General features: G+C 49.9%; 1 protein-coding gene across 1 annotated transcript in view; it reads right to left on the reverse strand.

Moving 5' to 3' along the window:
* The window catches only part of VWC2 (von Willebrand factor C domain containing 2), a 114015-nt gene extending 94628 nt beyond the window's left edge, over positions 1-19387 (reverse strand). The window contains exons 1-2 of the mRNA XM_032642591.1: positions 19247-19387; positions 18458-19186 (exon numbers count right to left, since the gene is read on the reverse strand). Of these exons, the coding sequence (XP_032498482.1) occupies positions 18458-19186; positions 19247-19387 (870 nt within the window). The remainder of the gene's footprint in view (positions 1-18457; positions 19187-19246) is intronic.
* Positions 19388-20125: the final 738 nt, after the last annotated feature.

A 20125-nucleotide genomic window follows, 5' to 3' on the forward strand; every position in this document is an offset into this window, starting at 1 on the left:
TGCCCAGACCGTGACTAGATTCCACATGCTGCTCTGATTCCAGGCACCAGGTCTGAGCGTCACCCCAACCGAAGAGCCCTCAGATACCAGCTCAAGCACCAGAAGGCCTCCTGTCGACCCATGTTCTCTGTCCTTCTGTGCAAACGGAAGGTAAGAATGCCCAGTGCATGGCTGGATCTGCGAGCAGGAACATGAGCTTCTAGGGTGTGTTTCTGCAATCCCGCCTGCTAGCAATAGCCACCTACACCTTGTATTACACGTCTAATGACAGAAATGCCGTCCTCTGCAATCTTCCGGTTACAAATCAAGTTTCGTACGGAACTCAGATGAAGCACCTAGAGGAACACCCGGGCATTTGGGGAAGAGGAGCCATTCTCAAGGTACCCACTATGGGCTGGAGCAGTCAACCGCTGTGCTGGAGGAAGAGAGCACAGTCTCGCAGGATTGGGAGTGAGAGTAAAGAGAAGCTCTGGGCTCTTCATTCACTCATCCCAGTCCTCAGCCCAGACCGATGAGACCCACTTGTGCTAGTTCCAGGAAGGCGGGAACATGGGTGACGGCTGGGGGGTGGAGGGGGAGGGGTTAGGAAGGCTGGCGAAGGGCCAGCGCCTGGACCAGCCTCGGGTCCAGGTACCGATGCTGAGGGCTGCTGCTGAGGGCTCTCACTGGCCCCCTCTGCTTTCAGAGTCACCCCAGTGACTGTGGCTTCGGAACGACAGTGCTGCAAAGTGGGTCTAACCTGAAGCAAATCCATGCAGAACAGACACGTCTGAGCATGCTTTCCACGAGGCAGCCGTGAATACAAAGTGCACAGCAGAGGCGAAAGAAAGATCTTAACTTGATGGCAGCTAAGGTATTTTCATAATTAGTTAGACCCTCAGAACGCTCAGTAATGATATACACGTCTGTATCACGTGTACATAGGCAGTTAAGGACTGTAAACTACATACTGAGCCTGTTTCTAAACAACTAAGTAGGAACAAGAAATCTAATTTACATGGGGAACTTCTCAGATGTAGAATGAGGCCTTCCTAATGGAAACTGCTTACATTCAGGGCCTCATACACAAACGGATCTACACGAAGTAAGTGGTCGTTTGGGAGGAGCTTCTATACTAGTTGTTTGTTAGCAGCTGTATTTTATCTCACATATTTCACATTTATGGACTCTGGTGCAGTTAGCTATCTATCTATAAGGAGCTTTGCCTTGTGTCATTTCATAACCATGAGAAGGACCAGGCTCTGAAATACAGCAGAAGGCAGGTTGAATTTGAATCCCACTCTTGTCTGTGTCCCAAATGTCTTTCCATTCTGGAAGGCAGAAACTTATTTCATACATGTACTCTTTCTTGTCTGGTTTCTTTCACTCAGCAGAGTTATTTTGAGATGTGTCTGTGCTGTTTCCTGTCATTCCTTTTCTGACAACATTCCATTGTACAGACATGCTACAGTTCGTTTATCCGTTTGCTTGTTTATGGACATTTGGGTTGTTTCTAGTTGGGGCTGTTACCCATCAAGCTGCTGTGAAAATTCATGCACAAAAACAAGAAACTAATTTCCAGCCACTTCCTCCTGCTCTATCCTGCCTACACAGCTGCACCTTCCACACCCAGCAGAATGCCCACCTACTTGGGAAGGCCAACATACTTTTCTTAAATCCAGCTTCAACACATCTTTCTGTTCTGTGCTGCCAGCAGAGGCCAGAGGCCTGGGTGAGAACTCAGATGCCTTGTGTCACCGGAACCCTGCCCTCTGACGAGCAACCACCATTGTATTTCCTGTCTGGAACTTCGCCCTGTGGTTGCTGGCGTGCGTGCCATGAAACCCCACTAATTCCAGGCTGAATGCAGATGCCTCCTTTGGAACGGACAAACGAGAGGCATGAAAATCCCAGCATAGCTTCCCAAGGAATTGTAATGTTCTCATGGATGGGATTAATTTGTGAGCTAAGAGGTGTCAGCCCAGACCTTTCTCAGTTAAAACCATTCCACCTAAAATAAAGTCTTCTCTCCATTTCTCTGTTTTGTCAGTCACCAGAGAGGTTCCGTTTATGTTTCTAACCCCCATAGTGTTGGATTCTACGATGACACAAACTAAGATCAACGTGAAAACAAAGAGAAACCCTGAGATCCGGGCTTGCCTCTCCCTTCCTCTTTCCCAGTTCCTCGACCCACCCCCTTCCTTTGAATCTCCATAAGCCCGGGACCCCTTGAATTCCTCCAGGCGTGTTGGCCAAGAGCACTGTGTCCTGTCACTGAGAGCCCGACTCCCAGCCTGCAGTCAGCTGCCAACTAGATTCAGTGCAACTCAAGGGCCAGGGCGTGTCATGTCTCTGTCACATCCAGGATGATTATAGCAGCTGAGCTGATGCAAAACGCTGCACAGGCTCAATAAGTATTGACCGAGTCAAGGAAGAAACCATCGAAAGACACAGGAGCTGAAATTAACTTAAAAAATGAAATCTACAGCTTTGCTTCAGGAAGGGCTGCTCACCACCTGGCAAGGAGCTGCTGGAGGATTAGATACCCACACAGGAGGCAAAGGGAAGAAAGAGAAATCTTTCCACCATGAGGGCTCAAGATGTGGATTACACATTTAATCCACAAATGGAAGAGAAGATACAGATGCTAGGATGATATAAACATGAAAGCAGAGGCTTTACAGAAGGGATCTGACAAGGGCATAAAGGGCATGGCTAGAAACAGGGTCCCTAAGTGCACAGCCTGAGATCAGGAAGCAGAACCTCGAGATTCTGGAGCAATCTAGTCCTGCACGTGGGGAGCAGGTGTCACACCACCCTCTGCCTATTACATCTTTCCTAACTATTCTACTCTGTGTGTCAGTGTTTCCTATATATCGCTAACATTTATAAGGAGCAGCTGAGGACTCATACTCTCTTACTTACCCAGTGGACAAACTTCAAATCCAAAAGTGGAAGATATACGATGTGGACACACCCACCCTGCAGGCTGGGGATTAGACACACGTGGGTTCCGGGGCAACGATACAAGAGCAGGCTTCTCAGCCCCACCACCAGGCCCTCCACCCTCCACTGACCAATCCCATAGGCTCATGACCCGAACAGAACCCTGTATTCTCACAGAGAGATACAAAGACACACCCAAGTCGCTCACCTCTGTGCCCAGTCTGGCTGGGGAGCTGACACATAAAAAGAAAAACTAGCAGAAAAGCAGGCAATGGCAGATGGCAGCTGAGCTGTGTGCATATTATGGCTTTTAAAGGCAGAGCTGTTTCTTGGAGTGGGAGGGAGAGGAAAGGGATCAGACTGGAATTTGGATAAGTCAGCTGGGGAGGATAGAGCAGGTGGAGAGGGGCGCCATCGAGACAAGGAGGGGCCTCGCCGGCTCCACGGTTCCCTCCTGGGGCTGAGAACCTACCCCAAAGAGACTTAGAAATCTAAACTGGAAAGCATAACGTTTCCCACCATCAGCAGAACTAGAAGAATTGTTCTAAAGCTAAAGAACAAGATCTCAGTGTTTGTGCATTTGAGTTTTGTTTACGCGTTATGACCCTGTTGTATAATTATTCTGATAACTTCCAATTAAGAAACAAGTTGCCGTGTACAGAGATAAATACAAAGTTTAACCATTTTTCCAGGAGTAAGTTTTCAATAGTTCTCAAAATAAAAATCTAAAGTAAGTGTTTTAGAGTTTGGATACTATATCGTTTTATCATTTCATTTTTTTCTTTACCTCCAAAACAACAATCTAAGTTAAAGTTTTGCGATCAGATAATCTTCGTAAAAAAAAAAGAATTCCTCTGTTCAAGCATATCTCCCCTCCCCAAAAAGGACGGTAACTTCTTTAATAACCTCTCTCTATTTTTCTGACGTTACATTTTAATAGGATAATGTTCATTTTATTTTAACAAAAATTTAATGTGATAAAATCAAATGATATCTGAAACTAATAAAAACAAAGAAAGGAAAGAAAAGAAAAAGAAGAAACAAGAGGCAGGAGCTAAAATCGCCCTTCGCTGAAAGCAGTCCTTGGCTTGGCCCTGGATGACAGGCATCCTCCCAAAGCCACTGTCACACTTTTGTCACCAGATGGCGAAAGTGTCCTTCCAGCTGCTCGGTGTCTTCCCAAAAGTGCCCAGGGTCACACTCGTGAGTGCGCTGCACTTAAGGGGAATCCCCTTCTACTTAAACCACAGGTCTCATTAGCTTCTGATAACCCGGAGCTGTGATATTTTGGAGCTGGAAGAAAATGCAGGAGCAATGCTTTTCAACTCTGCGTTTTTTATGGGGTGAACACACACCCAGGGGTCGGGTGAATTGTCAAGAAACCCACACAGCAAGGCAAGGCAGCGGCCGGAACGCAGGGTCTGGTCAGGCCACCGGGCTCTGTTCACGTACCATCTTCATGAGTATGTGCTGGGCCACCCTGCCTGCTCTGACCACCCTCCCCTGACTCCCTGCAAGATGCCTGGAAGATGCTATGCAGGTCCCAGCTTTCTTTTCAACAGTCACCTCAAACTAAGTCCTTTCCCAACCTTACTCAAGTTTCCTCGACCTGAAATATCTTAAACTAGAGCAAGGCTCTGTCTCCACCCTGGGAAGCAGCAGGGTCCGGGCCAGACACAGAGGTGCCCACCCAGCAGCCCATGCCTCCCTGGCTCCGCCCGCTGTCTGAGCTCCCCTTGTACATCAGGGCCAGCAGGGAGGGCTCCAGCCCCTCCGTCCCCACCCCCCATCTTCCCTCCCATGGGAATAGCAGCCCCTGATGAACCTGATCCACGGCTACCTTCCAGCCTCCAGCACAAGCCAATGGCCACGGAGCTACAGCAAGCTGCTGCTTCCTGCGTCTTCAGAGAAGATTCTGGCTTTGTTTTGTTCTTTTTGTCTTTCTACTGGCTGTCAGAGAACGGATTTGCACACAAAGGGACTTAATTAAGAACTGTCCCCAGGAGCTGTCAGCTTCCAGTCTCAGGAAGAATACGACTCCACCACACACACACACACACACACACACACACACACACACACAGAACAGATGAACAGAACAACAGTCTGACAACCCGACAAGGCACTGCTTTCTTCTCAGGCACCAAAGACTGACTTTTATAGTTTAGCTTGAGGCAGGACCCCTTAATGTCTTTCAAATCCTCTTGAGAATAGTTCCCTGGATCATGCAGGAACTCACTTACAGGGGAAAGATGCAGGCAGTGTTTACATGGTGTATTTCACTTGGTGGCAAACAGATGAAAATGAAGCCGGGTGCTTCTTCTGGGCTGAAGACCTGGGGAATGTCCTGGAAGGGTGCTGACCTAACAGATCACACAGTCCGATCACATGTAGCAAAAACCTGCTGGCTTCCTGTTACAAACTGAATGCCTCCCCGTAAATTCATATGGTGAGGCCCTCACCCCCAATGCAATGGTCTCTGGAGGTGGAGCCTTTGGGAGGTCATAAGCGTTAGATGAGGCCAAGGTCACGAGGGTGAGGCCCTGGCGGGTGGGATTAGTGTCCTTGTAAGGAGAGGAGGAGGGCCCTCTCCCCACCAAGTGAGGACATGATGAGTAGGCAGCGGTGTACAAGCCAGGAGGCGGGTCCTCAGCAGAACCAGACGCTGCAGACACCTTGATCTTGGATTTCGAGCCTCCAGAACCAGGAGAAGTAAATTTCTGTTGTTTCAGGCACCCAGTCTCATGCATGTTGCTCTGGCAGCCTGAGCTAAGACAGCACGTGCACCCCCATTTCTGTGGTGGAGGCAGGTGTGTGCCCACGGTGGACCCGCCCCTGGCGCCCAGTCCTGGCCTGCTGCAAACAGAGCCGTGCAGAGAGGAGGAGAAGGGGCCAGCAAGGCTCAGAGTAACCCCAGGGCCACAGGCAGATAGGCTTGGAGTGCTACCTTGGACCCTGGGCCCAGTCAGGTGCGGCCTCTCTCCTCCCAATTGGGAGCATGGGTGATGGTGAGATTTTGATGGAGTAGCTCTAATAGATACTTTGCCTAGTCACAGATTTCTAAATTAAGACCTTAATAGAATGGATGTGATGCCAACTGGGCGTGACCACCTATAGACTGGGGCTGGGGGCAGTTTTGTTAAAGCCAAACTCCTCTTAAAACATGGGAAGCACTAAACCCTTTTTTTAGAATTAGTATAAAAGATTAAGGATAAGTTATCCTCAGCAGAAAGAAGCAATGAAAAGGAAATGGTTTTCCTTTAATATATAAATGACTAAAACTAACTGTTTTCCAAGAGTAGGCTTTTAAAAGATGGGTGTGAGGTGTGATGTGGGGATTGATTCTCTCAGGGATCACAAATTCAGATTCTTTCAGGGATTCGTCATGTAAGAAAACGAGTCAGTGAACTAGGTGCATAATAGGGAGTGGTGGAGACTGCAGCAAACGGGGAAAACACTTAATGCATTGAAACCCATGTGCGTATCTCTTCCTAATATAGACACACACACACACACACACACACACACACACACACAAACACACACGAAGAGAACAAAACCATGCTGCTCCCTTTCACCATTCTTCATTTGAGATGGCAGTAATATCGTTTAAACGCTAAGCAGGGAGCAGTGAAGGTGACCAGAGTGTAACTGAGCAGGACCCAATGGGTCTGTCTGTCCCCAGGACAGACCCCTCCCCATATCCTCTGCCATGGGGCCTCTCTGAAGTACTCAGATAACAGTATCTGATGCACATTTCCTGAGTTGTTTTGCAGATGCAAAAACCCTCACCAAATGGAAGATGTTAACGACTTGATGACCATGAGCCCATAGCCCCAGGCCTCCTGGAGCCTAAGGACTGATAATGTTAACCCCTGTGACCCTGCCCTGTTCCCTCACCATCAGCAGGAGCTGATCACATACCCTACTACCTGCCCCACTCCCTCACCTGGCTTTTAAAACGGTTTGCCAAAACCCTTCGGGGAGCTCGGGGCTTTTTACGGCATGAGCCACCAGTCTCCTTGCATGGCCCTGCAATAAACCTTTCTCTGCTCCAAACTCCGACGTTTCAGTGCGTGGCCTCACCGTGCATCGGGCACACAAAATTGTGCTAACCAGAGGACAGCTGACCCAGCTCCAGGAACAAGGCTCACCATCGCCAACTAGGACGTGGCCACCTGGACACACCTGAGGTCGGAGCCTGGCTCCCATCAGCCTGCCTCAGCTGCCAATCACCCAGCAAGTGCTGGACCAGGGCGGGAGAACGGGGCACGGGCATCCTCGGCTCACACCTTTGGCCCCTGCACTCCCCCTTGAAGCTGAGCCTCTTCCAAAGCATCCTGATATTACAACAGGCCAGCCCAGCGGTTTCTCCAGTTAATGAGGTCCCTTTCCACAGGGGTTTAAGAGACTGTGGGGCTCACTCACAAGAAAGGGATCCATCTCTGAGCTCAGATGCACCCCTGAGAGCCGAGCACTCAATTGTGTCAGCTGCTGCATCCTGTCACCCTAGAGCAAGATGAGCTTATCTCTTTGACTCCCTGGAGGGCACAGGAGGCCAGAGGGGACTCTGCTGCAGGAGGTGACCTGAGCTGAGGGGTTGACATCACAGCACAGTTTATCCCTCAGGCCACCAGCGTCCCTTGTTCCTCACAGGCCCAGGGAAAGGCAGCAGCCTTGTCAGAATTCTTTCTTTTCCTACCCCACACTCCCTGACATTTCTGCCACGTGTGACATGGCTGAACTACCAGCCGATTGAGGCAAAGGTGCTCAGGGGGGCCTTGTTCCATGTGGGAAGAGACTGCCAGCATCCTGGCCAGCTGGAGACTCCCTGCACTGCGGCCCCAGGGGAAAAAGGTGCCACGGTGACAGCCGTCCACTGGCCAAGGGCCCTGTGCCCCCAGAACATAACTGTCAACAATGAGAGAGCGTGACCGGGGACAGAGCTACGGCTCCTGACACCTTAACAGGAATGAATAAATATGAGTCCTGGCTTGCTTGAAACTAATTGCGTATTTTGTTTCAAGCCTTCTGAAACGAAAATATTGAGATACTTTTTCAAACAATGCATGAAATTTAAAAGTAAAATGTAAGTAAGAAACTGTTTTGAAAGTTGGACCAGGGAGATAGATATAAACGAGTGTAGCATGTCAACCTCTGACAAAAGCAAAGACATGATACAGAAGGGCCAACCTGTCTGGTACGGTGTATGTTAGTATTTATTTCTGAGGTGCTTCGGGAGCAGGGGGCATATCACTTAGTAGTGGTCTGAATTTTCTTCCAGGAAGGGCAGAACAGTTGGCCATGGCCTGCTGGAGCTTGGTGCCACCTGTGACCTGTAGCCCTGGATGACAGAAGGAGCCTTTGAAAATGTTCACCTATTTCAGAATTTGGCCTCAAGCTGCACCAGCTCCCCAGCGATCATTTTTTTCCAAGAACATTTAAAAGTTGTGTTTAATGGCATCTCCTGTTTAAGGATAAATTTCACAGCTCAAAATTCAGTGCAGGACACACCAACCCCTGCAAGGCACGGGGACATCAGCCCCACCACCAGCTCAGCTGTCACCACCCTGGAGACCCTCGTTTTTGTAATAGGCAGTCGGGGTTCTCAGCCCCAGCACCCTTGATATTGGTTGTTGGGCTGTTCTGGATCCTGTAGGATTCCAGCAGCCTGTCTGGCCTCCACCCACCAGACGTCAGTAACATCTGCCCACCCCAGTTATGACAACCACAAACGCCTCCACATGTGGCCAAAGCTCCCTCGTAGGGACAATGTGATCTGCAATTTGGTGAAGGATGGGTTTTGATCGCTTCTTTCTTTCCTTTTTTTTTTTTTTTTGCGGTACGCGGGCCTCTCACTGTTGTGGCCTCTCCCGTTGTGGAGCACAGGCTCCGGACGCGCAGGCTCAGCGGCCATGGCTCACAGGCCCAGCCGCTCCGCGGCATGTGGGATCTTCCCGGACCGGGGCACGAACCCGCGTCCCCTGCATCGGCAGGCGGACTCTCAACCACTGCGCCACCAGGGAAGCCCGATCCCTTCTTTCTTAACTCTGTGCCTCTGCTTCTGGGATCCTGTTTGGCTTCCTGGATTTCAACCTTTAGATTGCATCTGGAACTTCTTTTAGGAAAGGTTTTTTGGTTGTATGCACTCTATTTTTGTTGAAAAATATTTTTGTTCAGGCTCATTCCTGAAAGATAGTTTTGCCAGGTACATCAATTGAATTCATGCTTATTTTCTCTTTGTTCTTTAAAGATGTTCTTCTACAGCTTTGGGTTTTCTATTCCTTTTTTCTAGGCTGCGCCATGTGGTTTGCAGGATCTTAATTCCCTGACCAGGGATTGAACCCATGGCCCCTGCAGTGGGAGCACGGACTCTTAACCACTGGACCGCCAGGGAAATCCTGGCGGAAATTTTCTATTCTTGACGGGATGTCAGTGGTCAGCCTAGTTACTGTTATTTTGCAGATAAAGTCTTTGCTCTGTGGTCCCTCTTAAAATGTTTCCTTTCTCTCTGGTGTTCTGCAGTCTCACTAGGTATGGTTTTATACATATACATATATGTATATATATACATAAATATTTTATATATACTTAATATATGTGCGTGTGATATATATACACACACGTACATATATCTTTTTTTAGATTCACTGGGATTCCTGAATCAGGAAATAGGGGTCTTTCAACTAGAAAGTCTCCGGCACTAACGCTTCATCTTCTCCACATTCTCTGCTACTTCTTTCAAAATTCTAACTGGATGTATGTTAGACCTTCTTTCTCTGTCCTCCATGTACCAAAACATTTCCTTCCTATGTTCCACCCGTGCACCTGTGTTTCATTCTGGGCAACTTCTTCAAATCTACCCCCAGATTCACTAACTTATCTCACAACCTGCACCTATCATCCTGTCAAATCTTCCCCTAGAAGATTAGTTCCAATTACTGTAGCATTCCTTTATACAGGCTCTATGTGATTCCTTTCCAAAGCTGGCAGGTACTTGGTATATACGGATGTGGTTTACCCAATCCACTCGATTCCCGCATTGATTTCTCTGTGCATAAAAAAATATTCTCGTTTGTATCCCAACATCTGGGTCTGATCTGACTGCGTTTGTCTCGGCTGACTCTGGTTTCTGATGCTCTTTCCTCTTGTGTGGAATTGTTATTTTGACATCACATTCCTTGGAACCTTATATGTGGGGATTCTCTGCGGCTGGAGAGTGTTTGCCTTTGTCAGATACCTGTGGGCCCTGCCGGCCTGGGACCACTTTAAATAAAAATATTCCACATGGATTATCCAGAGCACTCAGGGAAGCATGACTAGGGGCTCCACATCCACAGCAGGGCATGTGCAACTGCTGAGAGGGAAGCCTCCAGCTCTTCCCAGTGCTGAGGCCATCCAGGGGGTGTGTCTACACTGACCTCTTGCAGGACGGGCTCTTCCGGGGAGTCTGCTTTTATGAGAGGTACCCTGATCTGACTCTCCCTACCTGGGGCCCTGGACTTGTGACGTGGCCCAGCCTGGCCTCGAGTACCAAGGGTCCAGGCCCCGGGCATCAGTGGACATGCTAGGACAGCCTCCCCTGAACGACTGACTTTCCTCTCTGGTTTCATACACCCACCTCTATGGACTAATTTCTCTTATTTTTTGCCATTCCTGCTGTGCTTTTGAGAAGATGTGTTTTATTATATGAGATCCAGGATTTCATGAGTTTTCTAAACAGTGGGTTTTCAGCCTATGAGTCTTCCATATTCCCAGGTAAAATCATTTCTGCCACGAGGGGAAATGCACAGAGCCACACGGCATCTTAATTTTCCATTGCTATGCATTTCCACAGGCCTAGGGCTTCCCAGAGAGCTTGCAGGGCCACGGGCAGATGCCTCGAAAGGCACCCTCTGTCCTGGACGCACCCCAGTGCCCGACAGAAATAGAAGGAGAAGTGAGATCCAGCTGGCAGGAAGCAGCAAGAAGGATTTCCGGCTACATAATCAGAACCGTGCCATGAAGGACGGCTACAGGGGATGCAGACTTGAGCGGAAAACCATATCCTTTACTCAATCTCACAACTACGCTATCTGAAACAGGCTCTGGTCTTTTCCCTAGAAAGCTGCCCCAGGATCCTTCTTCCTCTGTCATTTAAACACAAAGCATTAACAGCACTGAAATCTAGGCGAGGGGCCTCCACCTGCCTACCCTGCAGACCACGACCCCACCTGACCAACCTCTGGGCACATCACTCTCTATAGGGTCGCTGCCCCTTGAGCAGAGGGACCTGACGGTTTGTCACTGTGTATCCAGGATGTAGCCCAATGCCTGCAAATATTTATTCAAAAAAGTATTTTTTAATAAATAAATGCGAGCATGAGCTTTCTGTTGGGACTTATCAGATCTGAGAAGGAAATACTTCTGGGCACACACAGCGCCCTAGAGTCACTCTCTGATGGTGAGGAAATTCACAGGCCATCTTGCTGGTGACCAAGTGCCATGCTGGGGCAGGACCGCCCCTGAGATGCACAGCTCCCCAGGCCACAAGTGCGGCAGGCTTTTGTTCTGCTGTCTGTGCAGAGCTCTGCAGGTTCTCATATCTCTCATTTCCTTCTTATAATGTGAGAGACAGCATCCTCTCCACGTTTTCCCGCCAGCTAATAAGGAGGTTCTGAGTGTTGCCCATGGGCACAGGGACGAACCAGAACACAAGCTCACGTCTTCAGAGGGTAAGGACTCTGTGCAGTCCCAGCCACACACAGAATGCCCCTCCATCCCCACGGGATCAGGAAGGTAAAGAGGCAGAGCTGGAAGGAAGTGTCCAACAGACCAGGACTCAACTCCTGGCTCCCCCTTCACGAGCTTGATGACTTCAGTCAAGTTACTTAACTGGTTCGAACCTTAGTTTTCTCTCCTTTAAGAAAAAAAAAAAATACCACCAGCTCATCAGTCTATTGTGTAAACCCTGCCCCCACCCAACATATAAAACATATAAGCAATGGATGAATGTTGGTTTCCTTCTTCCCAACATACAAGGCTAAACATTTAGGTGAGCAGATACTGGTCCTGTCTAAAACTTCCATAAGACATTCGGTCCACACCCAAAGGTCCTTGAAATTCGGTCCTATCCAAAGAGTCCATGCCAAATGGCTTTGGACAAGACCAAATATCAAGGACCTTTCTTCTGTTTTTGTTACGTATAGTTGACTTACAATGCTGTGTTAGTTTCTGGTGTACGGCAAAGTGTTTCAGTATTATATTATATTAGTATATATAATTTTTCGGATTCTTTTCCATTACAGTTTTTACAAGATACGAATACAGTTCCCTGTGCTATCCAGTAGGTGGTTGTTGATTATCTATTTTATATATAGTGGTGTGTGTGTGTTAATCTCAAACTCTTAATTTATCTCTCCCCCCTGCTTTCCCCTTCGGTACGGATAAATTTGTTTTCTATGTCTGTGAGTCTATTTCTCGTTTGTAAAATGTTCATTTGTATCTTTTGTTGTATTCCACATATAAGCAATATAATATGACATTTGTCTTTCTCCGCCTGTTTTACCTCACTTAGTATGATCATCTCTAGATCCATCCATGTTGCTACAAAGACCTTCTGCTATGGACCAAATATCTTATGTAAGTTTTGGACCGGACAAAATGGTCTTGCAAATATCAAGGACCTTTTGGCAGAGACGGAATATCTTACGGACCAGAGGTTTTGTGGAAGTGTTGGATAGGACCAAATGTCCCGTGGGAACTTTTATAGCATTTGTCTCATACGCGCAAAAAAGTACTGCAATGGAGCATGTAAAAGCGCAGTCATTCACGTTAGGTTTCCCCTACCTGAGTTAGGGACACATCTGAAAGGTCTAGGGGAACCATATGTACTCTCCTTTCTTTAAAAAAAAAAAAGTTAACATTTAAATGGCATTGAACAGAAGGGCAGAAACTAAGAAGTCCGGAATTTGCCAAATCTTCCTAGAAGCCAAAACGAATTCAGTCGTAGCAATAGCGCGCGCACGAAACTGACTTACAGGAAAGAACATCGACTTTACACAACTTGGTTCGTGTTCCTCGGCGGAGGAAAATAATAATGGTGTTGTTTTGGTCTAAGTAGCATCAGTCAAAAGAATATAAATACTATTAGACTGAAAAATACGGAGATTGTGTCTTTCTCTTTATTGGCACTTGCTTATAATCGCAGTAGAGATCTATTGAGATGGAGCTTTTGATTCCAAATTTCATGTAAGTTGTTTTTCATTAATAAACTCCGAGAAAGGAGATTTTGCAACAAGTCGGCTGCTGAGGCCCCAGGAGAGGCTTGTGACTCAGTGGTTCTGGGTCATCTCACCTGTGACTACCTCGTTCACTGATCTTCTGTCCAACAGTCCCTATGCTTTGCAAGACAGCCCAGCAAGCAACACGCATCAATAATTCATTTTCTCTTTTTCTTCTAAGACTTAATACAATTGCCAGTCAGACCTGATCGGCTACGGTAACCAACGTGGACACACAGAACTGATATCATCCCAACCGAAAGCAAAGTGAAATTTCAGTTCTCCTGCATCTCAGGGAGTCGCATGCATTCTGTTAGGTTCTACAAAACACGGAAACAAACTTGCAGACCCTGTTTCTGTCTGCACAGTTCCCCAGAAATCAGGATTCCCAGGAGGGGAACAAGTTCTTTTGTTGCTCAAAATGGAATCGTGTTTTAACTAATGAATTTCAAATTTGACTTGCTGCTGGCATGTATGGTAGCTCTCAGGGGCAAATTTAAAAGTGAGGTCCTCATACGTATGATACAAGGACCCACTGACGTAAGTAAGTAGCACAGTAATTCCCGAAGTGGAGCTCGGAATGGAATAGACACTAAATCAACAAAATCTGGGTTGGCGGCTTAATTATGTTTATAAGGCATCCCATGTATTACCCATCATTCTGTGCCTTCTCTACTAATTCTTTCTTCCAGTCATACTTGCTGATGCATCCTTGCCCCACTGCATTCCCTACACCTCCTTGGACCCAGGCCTACGAGGTCAACTCTGGTCACTGACCCTATGTTACAGGCTGCACTGTGTCCCCTCTCAAACTCAGATGTTGCAGTCCTAAACCCAATACCTCAGAACGTGACTGTATTTAGAGACAAGGTCTTTACAGAGGTAATTAAGGTAAAATAAGGTCGTATGTGTTGGCCCTAATCCAATATGAGTGGTGTCCTTAGAGGAAGAGGAGATCAGGACACAGACATGCACAGAGGGCCGACCATGTGAGGACACAGGGAGAAGGCGGTCCTCTACATGCTAAGGAGAGAGGCCTCAGGAGGAATCAGCCCTGCCCACCCCTTGATCTCAGACTTCCAGCCTCCAGGGCTGTGAAGCTATAAGTTTCTATTGTTTAAGCCACCGGGTCTGTGGTACTCTGTTATACAAATGGCTTGCCCCAGGGAGCAAGAGAGCACGGGACGTGTATAAAAATTATAAACGAATAGACCAGCTTCCTTACTCAAAGTTGGAGGCCTGCTGGTGTAAGAACAGGACACTTGGTATACTTTCAGAGGCAGTGGAGGACATTCTACTGGTAACTATGTTTTTATTTGAATATACAAAGTAAACTGCAAACACCCCTGGAGGGATGAGGGTATTACTCTAATTGTTATCAGCAGCTTAATAGTATTTCACTGAAGGTCTTGTGCTGACATCTGCCTGAGATCAACCAGGCTGTAAGGAAGGGGAATTTGAATGGGGTAAAGAGCCTTGGTGAGAAGGGGAAAGACAGGACTGAAGTACAGAGAAAACTGGGCAGAGAGTGAAACCCAGCAGGACCCTGTGGGGCCCTCCCAAGTACAAAAGCCTTTCTGTGCTTTTTATTTCTTGTTTGTAGGAAAAAGGTTTCTGCCTCCAAGACCTTCCCTGAGTTCCAAAGGGCAGATTCAAATAGTCACTAATTAGGGGAGTGAGGAAATGCAGAAGGAAACAGGGGCAGGATGTGGGAGGGTCCCAGTTCCTCCTGAGGGATGGGCACAGATTATCTGATACATATCCCTGAGCTCTTCTGCAGGAACTAAGGCCCCCATCCCGGTGGAGGATGGTGACTTCAGGCTGAGCACAGATCCCTGGAGCACCGCCCTGTGACTTCACCACCAACCAATCAGAGGAGGGTTACACACCCTGAATCCCACCCCCCAGGTTTCGCCTATAAAACCTTCTTCCCTGAAACCCACCGGGTCTTTGGAGCATGCGTCAGCCATTCTCCTGGCGTGGCCCTGTGATAAATAAACCTTTCTCGGCTCCGAACTCTGACGTTTCGGTTTGTTTGGCCTCACTGTGCACCGGGCACAGGGACTGCAGACACATACCCAGGACAGAGGAGCACGAGAGGGCAGGGAAGAGACATGCTCTGTCCGGAACACGTACGCGATAGCATCACAGGCACAAGGATCCGGGGTTCCACCTTCTCGGGCACCCACCACGAGCTCCCAGCCTCCCTCAGTAACCGACTCTCTCTCGGAAAGCAGAGAACAGAAATCGCCTGCGTGCCTGCCAAGGAAAGAGGCCCAGAACCGGCCTGCCTTTCACCTCCCCTGACCTGGCCATGATCGGGAGCGCTCCAGACATGACCCTATGGCACCACAACCTCCACTGAATTACATTTTTTTCAGAGAAGCGCAAAGTGCTTCAGATGTGAAATGCGTTCCTTTCCTGTCTTCCGTGTACTGTGTGCTGTGCAAACTGCAGGCCTTCATGGGTCTCCTGGAAGCCTGGAGGACCCAGAGCAGCTACAAGAGCAGTTGTGCCCCACAAACCCCTGGACTCACAGCTGACCCTATACCCCTCTATGTTCATCCTTCCAACACTCCCAGAAAGCACCGCACCCTCTTTTGTTCACGGAGTGAAACTTGCACAAAGCCACACTAAGTTAGGGAAATGCCTTAGAGCGTTCCTGATACTAACAGAATGAAAAAGCATGATATATACAACGCAATCGTTATGCAGTTGTACCTATCATAGGAGCAGGATAATGAAAATTTTATAGCAGCTGTGCACAGTCTCATCCAAGCATCTGGTAATGATTGGATGAAAGTTAAGAACAAAGGATCACTTGAAGATGAAAGATGCGCTTAATACTGTAAAAATAGCTTTATTGGTATTTTAATTCTTACTGAGATTATAATCTTTCCAATCTCCCTTTAGTTGCTATCATCTCCCATCTCAGAGTGGGAAACACATTCTACTTATGCACCAATTTTTGAAAACAGGAATACAATACAAGGCATTTACGTATATACACTACCAAATGTAAAACTGATAGCTAGTGGGAAGCAGCCGCATAGCACAGGGAGATCAGCTTGGCGCTTTGTGACCACCTAGAGGGGTGGGATAGGGAGGGTGGGAGGGAGGGAGATGCAAGAGGGAAGAGATATGGGGATATATGTATATGTATAGCTGATTCACTTTGTTATAAAGCAGAAACTAACACACCACGGTAAAGCAATTATACTCCAATAAAGATGTTAAAAAAACAAAACAAACAAACAAAAAAACGATCTCCCACCCCCATACACACAGGCAGCTTCATGGCATCCAGCACTTAGCAATGAATAACAGAACAGAAGTTTGAATTCTTCCTTCTACCTGTGATGGCTGCTCTGGGATGCGTTTGGGCTTTTGAGATCAAAATGCTAGTAATTCCTCATCCTACCTCATGGACACCTATAAGAAACGACTATGGAACTACACACAGTGCAAACAATAAATGGTATTAATTAAAAACTAATCCCTCGTCTTTGATCTTGTAACACTTAGATTTTCCTATGAATCTAAAACTCCAGAGAATCGTTTGGCTACAGCCCCATCCCAGGCCAACACGGAAGGCCCCTCCTCTGGGCTCCACCAGCTCCCATGGCCAGCATTACTTATGCACTTCCGGGCTGCACCCCAGAACATCTGGGGAGGCATCTGCCGAGCTCCCCAGTCCTCCAGGAGCATTCTGAGGGCAGGGTTCCAGACTTACTTCTGTAGTATGGCCAGGGCCTGGTTCCTAGCAGGTTCTCATCAAGGTTGTCTGTCTCTCCAAAGGGCTGAAGCCAAGAACTGTCTTAAACAGGTTTGCCTGGAGACAAACCCTGGGTGTCAGGTTGTTAGAACTCCAAGGAGCCTTAAAGGAATTTCGGGCCCTTACCTTAGAGATGAGGAAAAAGAAAGCCAGAGGGGAGATGTGCTTTGTTCCCATGATGCAGCCCATTAGTGGCAAAACCAGAATGCAAACTCATCTTTTCTGACCAAATCCCAGCATCTACACACTCTGTACATTACCTATAGATCTGTCCTTCTCGGCTTTGTATTAATATTTCTGCAACACTCAGGAATTCATTCCTAAAACTCACTACACGCTGTCACACCCTGGTACATTCTCAACTTGCAGATCTCAGAGGCTATGGTCTGGGCGCCCTGAAGGATTCCTTCGCACCTGCCTCCTCGTTCAGCTTTGGGGGCTGGAGGTGCCCGGGAAACCTCTGGCATGCCAAGTCAACTGTCCAAGTCCAGTTGGACTGAGCCGACCACGGGGGACTGGAATGACTGAGCAGCCGTGCAGTTGTCTCCCAGGCTCGGTACTGAAGAAGCAGGGCTTTCGGGAGGAGTTCACCCCGCCCCCGCCCCCGCCCCCCCCCCCCCCCCCCCCCCCCCGGCCAGCACAGCACTGGATGGGCTGGGCTCTTGGTTCAAATAAGAGTGTAGGGGGTAAAAGCGTGCTTGACACGTGAATCTGCTTCGTAACACCTGTGTTGCCTTCGACACCTTTTAAAAATATTCTGTGTCTCAGTTTCCTCTTCTTTATCAGCTGGAGATAGTAGATAATAATCTACTTTATTGCGTGGTTTGAGGTTTAACTAAGTTAATACAGGTGAGAAATGCAGCCTGGAGCCTAACATACACTAGGCATTCAGGAAATAGCGTTACTAATACTATTACCAGTACTCACCTAAAATAAAACCATTTTTAACCGTAACCTGGACTTGTTTTTGCTGTCGACTTTGTTTTGGCATCCATTGAGTAAGCATTTTTTTCTTTTAATTTCTAGAACATCTGCCTGATACCCAGCACATAATCTAGGGAAACGGCTTATTTATATGTACAGTCTCCCTTAATGAGCTATTAGCTCAAGAACACATCCCAAACAGCAGGGTAAATTACCCTGTGTTTGAAAACAGGGCGAGCATTTCGGCAGCAACACTTTTAACTCAGGGGCAGCCAATTAAGGTTAAAAGTACAGCCAGTGATTTTGTTCGGTCTGTTCGCCTTAGGGCCACGGACGGGCTTCACTCTAAGGAAACCCTTTTATCGTGAAGACCGAGCGAATGCACGTGGACTGGGCACACGGCTTTCAAAAATTACCTCAGCACTGAAAAAGAGGGGTCGTGCTGAGGGGACGCGGGCACAGCGCCGCCCACCTCTGAGAACCACAGAGCGCCTCTTCTCCAAAGTGGGGACTCAGAGCCGGTTCACCCTCTCCTGGGACGGGCAAAGTCGCCCGGGCGCTCGCCTCTTACCACGAATTCCTCCAGGGTCTGGTAGGTCTTGCCCCGGAACTCGCAGTAATTCTTCCTCTCCTTGCACTGCGGACAGCACTGGCTCGTGTCGACGTGGATGCAGCGTGGGTGCAGCCGCGGGCACTCGGGCTGCGCGCACAGCGGCCCCTCCTCGGTGCACAGGCATGGGCAGGCCGAGGGGCCCGGCGCGAACTTCTCCCCGATCGCGTACACGAAGCCGCTCTCGTCCACGCAGCCCTTCCCCCGGTAGTCCGGGTACGCGTACTCCTCCGGCAGCTCGGGCGTGGGCTCTGGGTCTGGGCCCGCCGCGTCCTGGGCGGCGGCGGCGGCGGCGGCGGCGGCGGCGGCGGCGGCGGCCGGGGGCTCTTCGTGCGGGGTGTCCCCGCGGGGCCGCCCCTGCAGGTCCCCGGCCCCGGCGCCCCCGCCCTGGGCGGCCCAGGACTGTTTCTGCCTGCTCCACGCCTCCCGGCCGGCCAGCCCGCGGCCGCCCTTGCCCTTCCAGTCCCGGCCGCCGCCGCCCTCGTCCCTCGCCGGGCGCCCGAGCTCGCTCACCCGGCCCGGGCCGTCCCGAGACGCGTGCTCGCGCTTCTCCTCGCCCGGCCGCTCGGGCGCCTGGGCCAGCTTCTCCAGCGGGATGCTCGGGCTGCACAGAGCCACCATCAGGCAGCAGGTGAGCAGGAGGGAACTGGACAGCGCGCCAACTGCCATCGCAGTGGAGCTGGGCAACCCCTACCGCGTCCCGGCGGCCGGGCGGGCGGGGAGCGAGGTCGAGGGGCGAGTCGCATTCACAGCCCGGGGGCGCGCCGCCGCCAGTCTGGAGCCGCCGTCCCTGCGGAGAGAAAGCAGCACAGCTGAGCCCCGAGGCCCGCGCGCGCCCGGCCCGGCGGCTCCCGAAATGGACGCGCCGGACCCCGAGGGCAGGGACGGCATGCCCGGCGCCGGGGCACGGCCCGGGGTCCTACACATCCCAGACTGTGGACACGGACATGGAAGCGAGTCCCAGAAAAACACCGGCCCGCAGTGTTCCCCGTGTCTTCTTGATTAGCGGGGTGGCGGAGCATTGGGGATGCAGCTAGCGGGGCCCGCGCCCCCTGCAAGGCTCGGATGGAGCCACAGAACTCCGGAGCCCGGCGCCCTCTCCAGGTCCCGGCCACACTTCCCTAAAGGCGACTCAGTGGAGAATTCCGCACTGGAGCGGGCGCTGACGGCCCTGCAGGAAAATAAGAGGGAAACCCTTTCTCGCTTGCCCGAGGGTGTTTGGGGAAGAAGGGCGCGAGAGGGGTAAGAAAGCTCCCAGGACCCGGTGACTCATCCTAACAACTTTGCAAACGCCACCAGTGCGGGGCGCAGACGCCCCTTCCCCGCCCTCCGCCCGAGGCCCGGTTGCCCAGAAGAAGGTCCGTGACTGTCCCCCAGCCCAATCCCCGTTCCCGGTTGCGGGTCGCGGCTTTGGGAGGCTGTGGCTCCTCCAACAGCACCCCGGCAGCCGCTCAGCGACTCGGGGCGCAGACCAGAGACCCCTGCGTGGGCCGCAACGCGCAGTCGCCTAATTTCTTTGACCCGGGGGGGTCGTGGCGGTGGAGCAGGGGGGCCCGGCAGCACTAGGGTGTGCGGTGGAGGAGGCCGGGGATGGCGGGCGGGGCGAGCCCCCTTCACTCTCTCTGTCTC

The sequence above is a fragment of the Phocoena sinus genome, chromosome 9, assembly GCF_008692025.1.
Source record: "Phocoena sinus isolate mPhoSin1 chromosome 9, mPhoSin1.pri, whole genome shotgun sequence".
Classification (NCBI taxonomy): Eukaryota; Metazoa; Chordata; class Mammalia; order Artiodactyla; family Phocoenidae; genus Phocoena; species Phocoena sinus.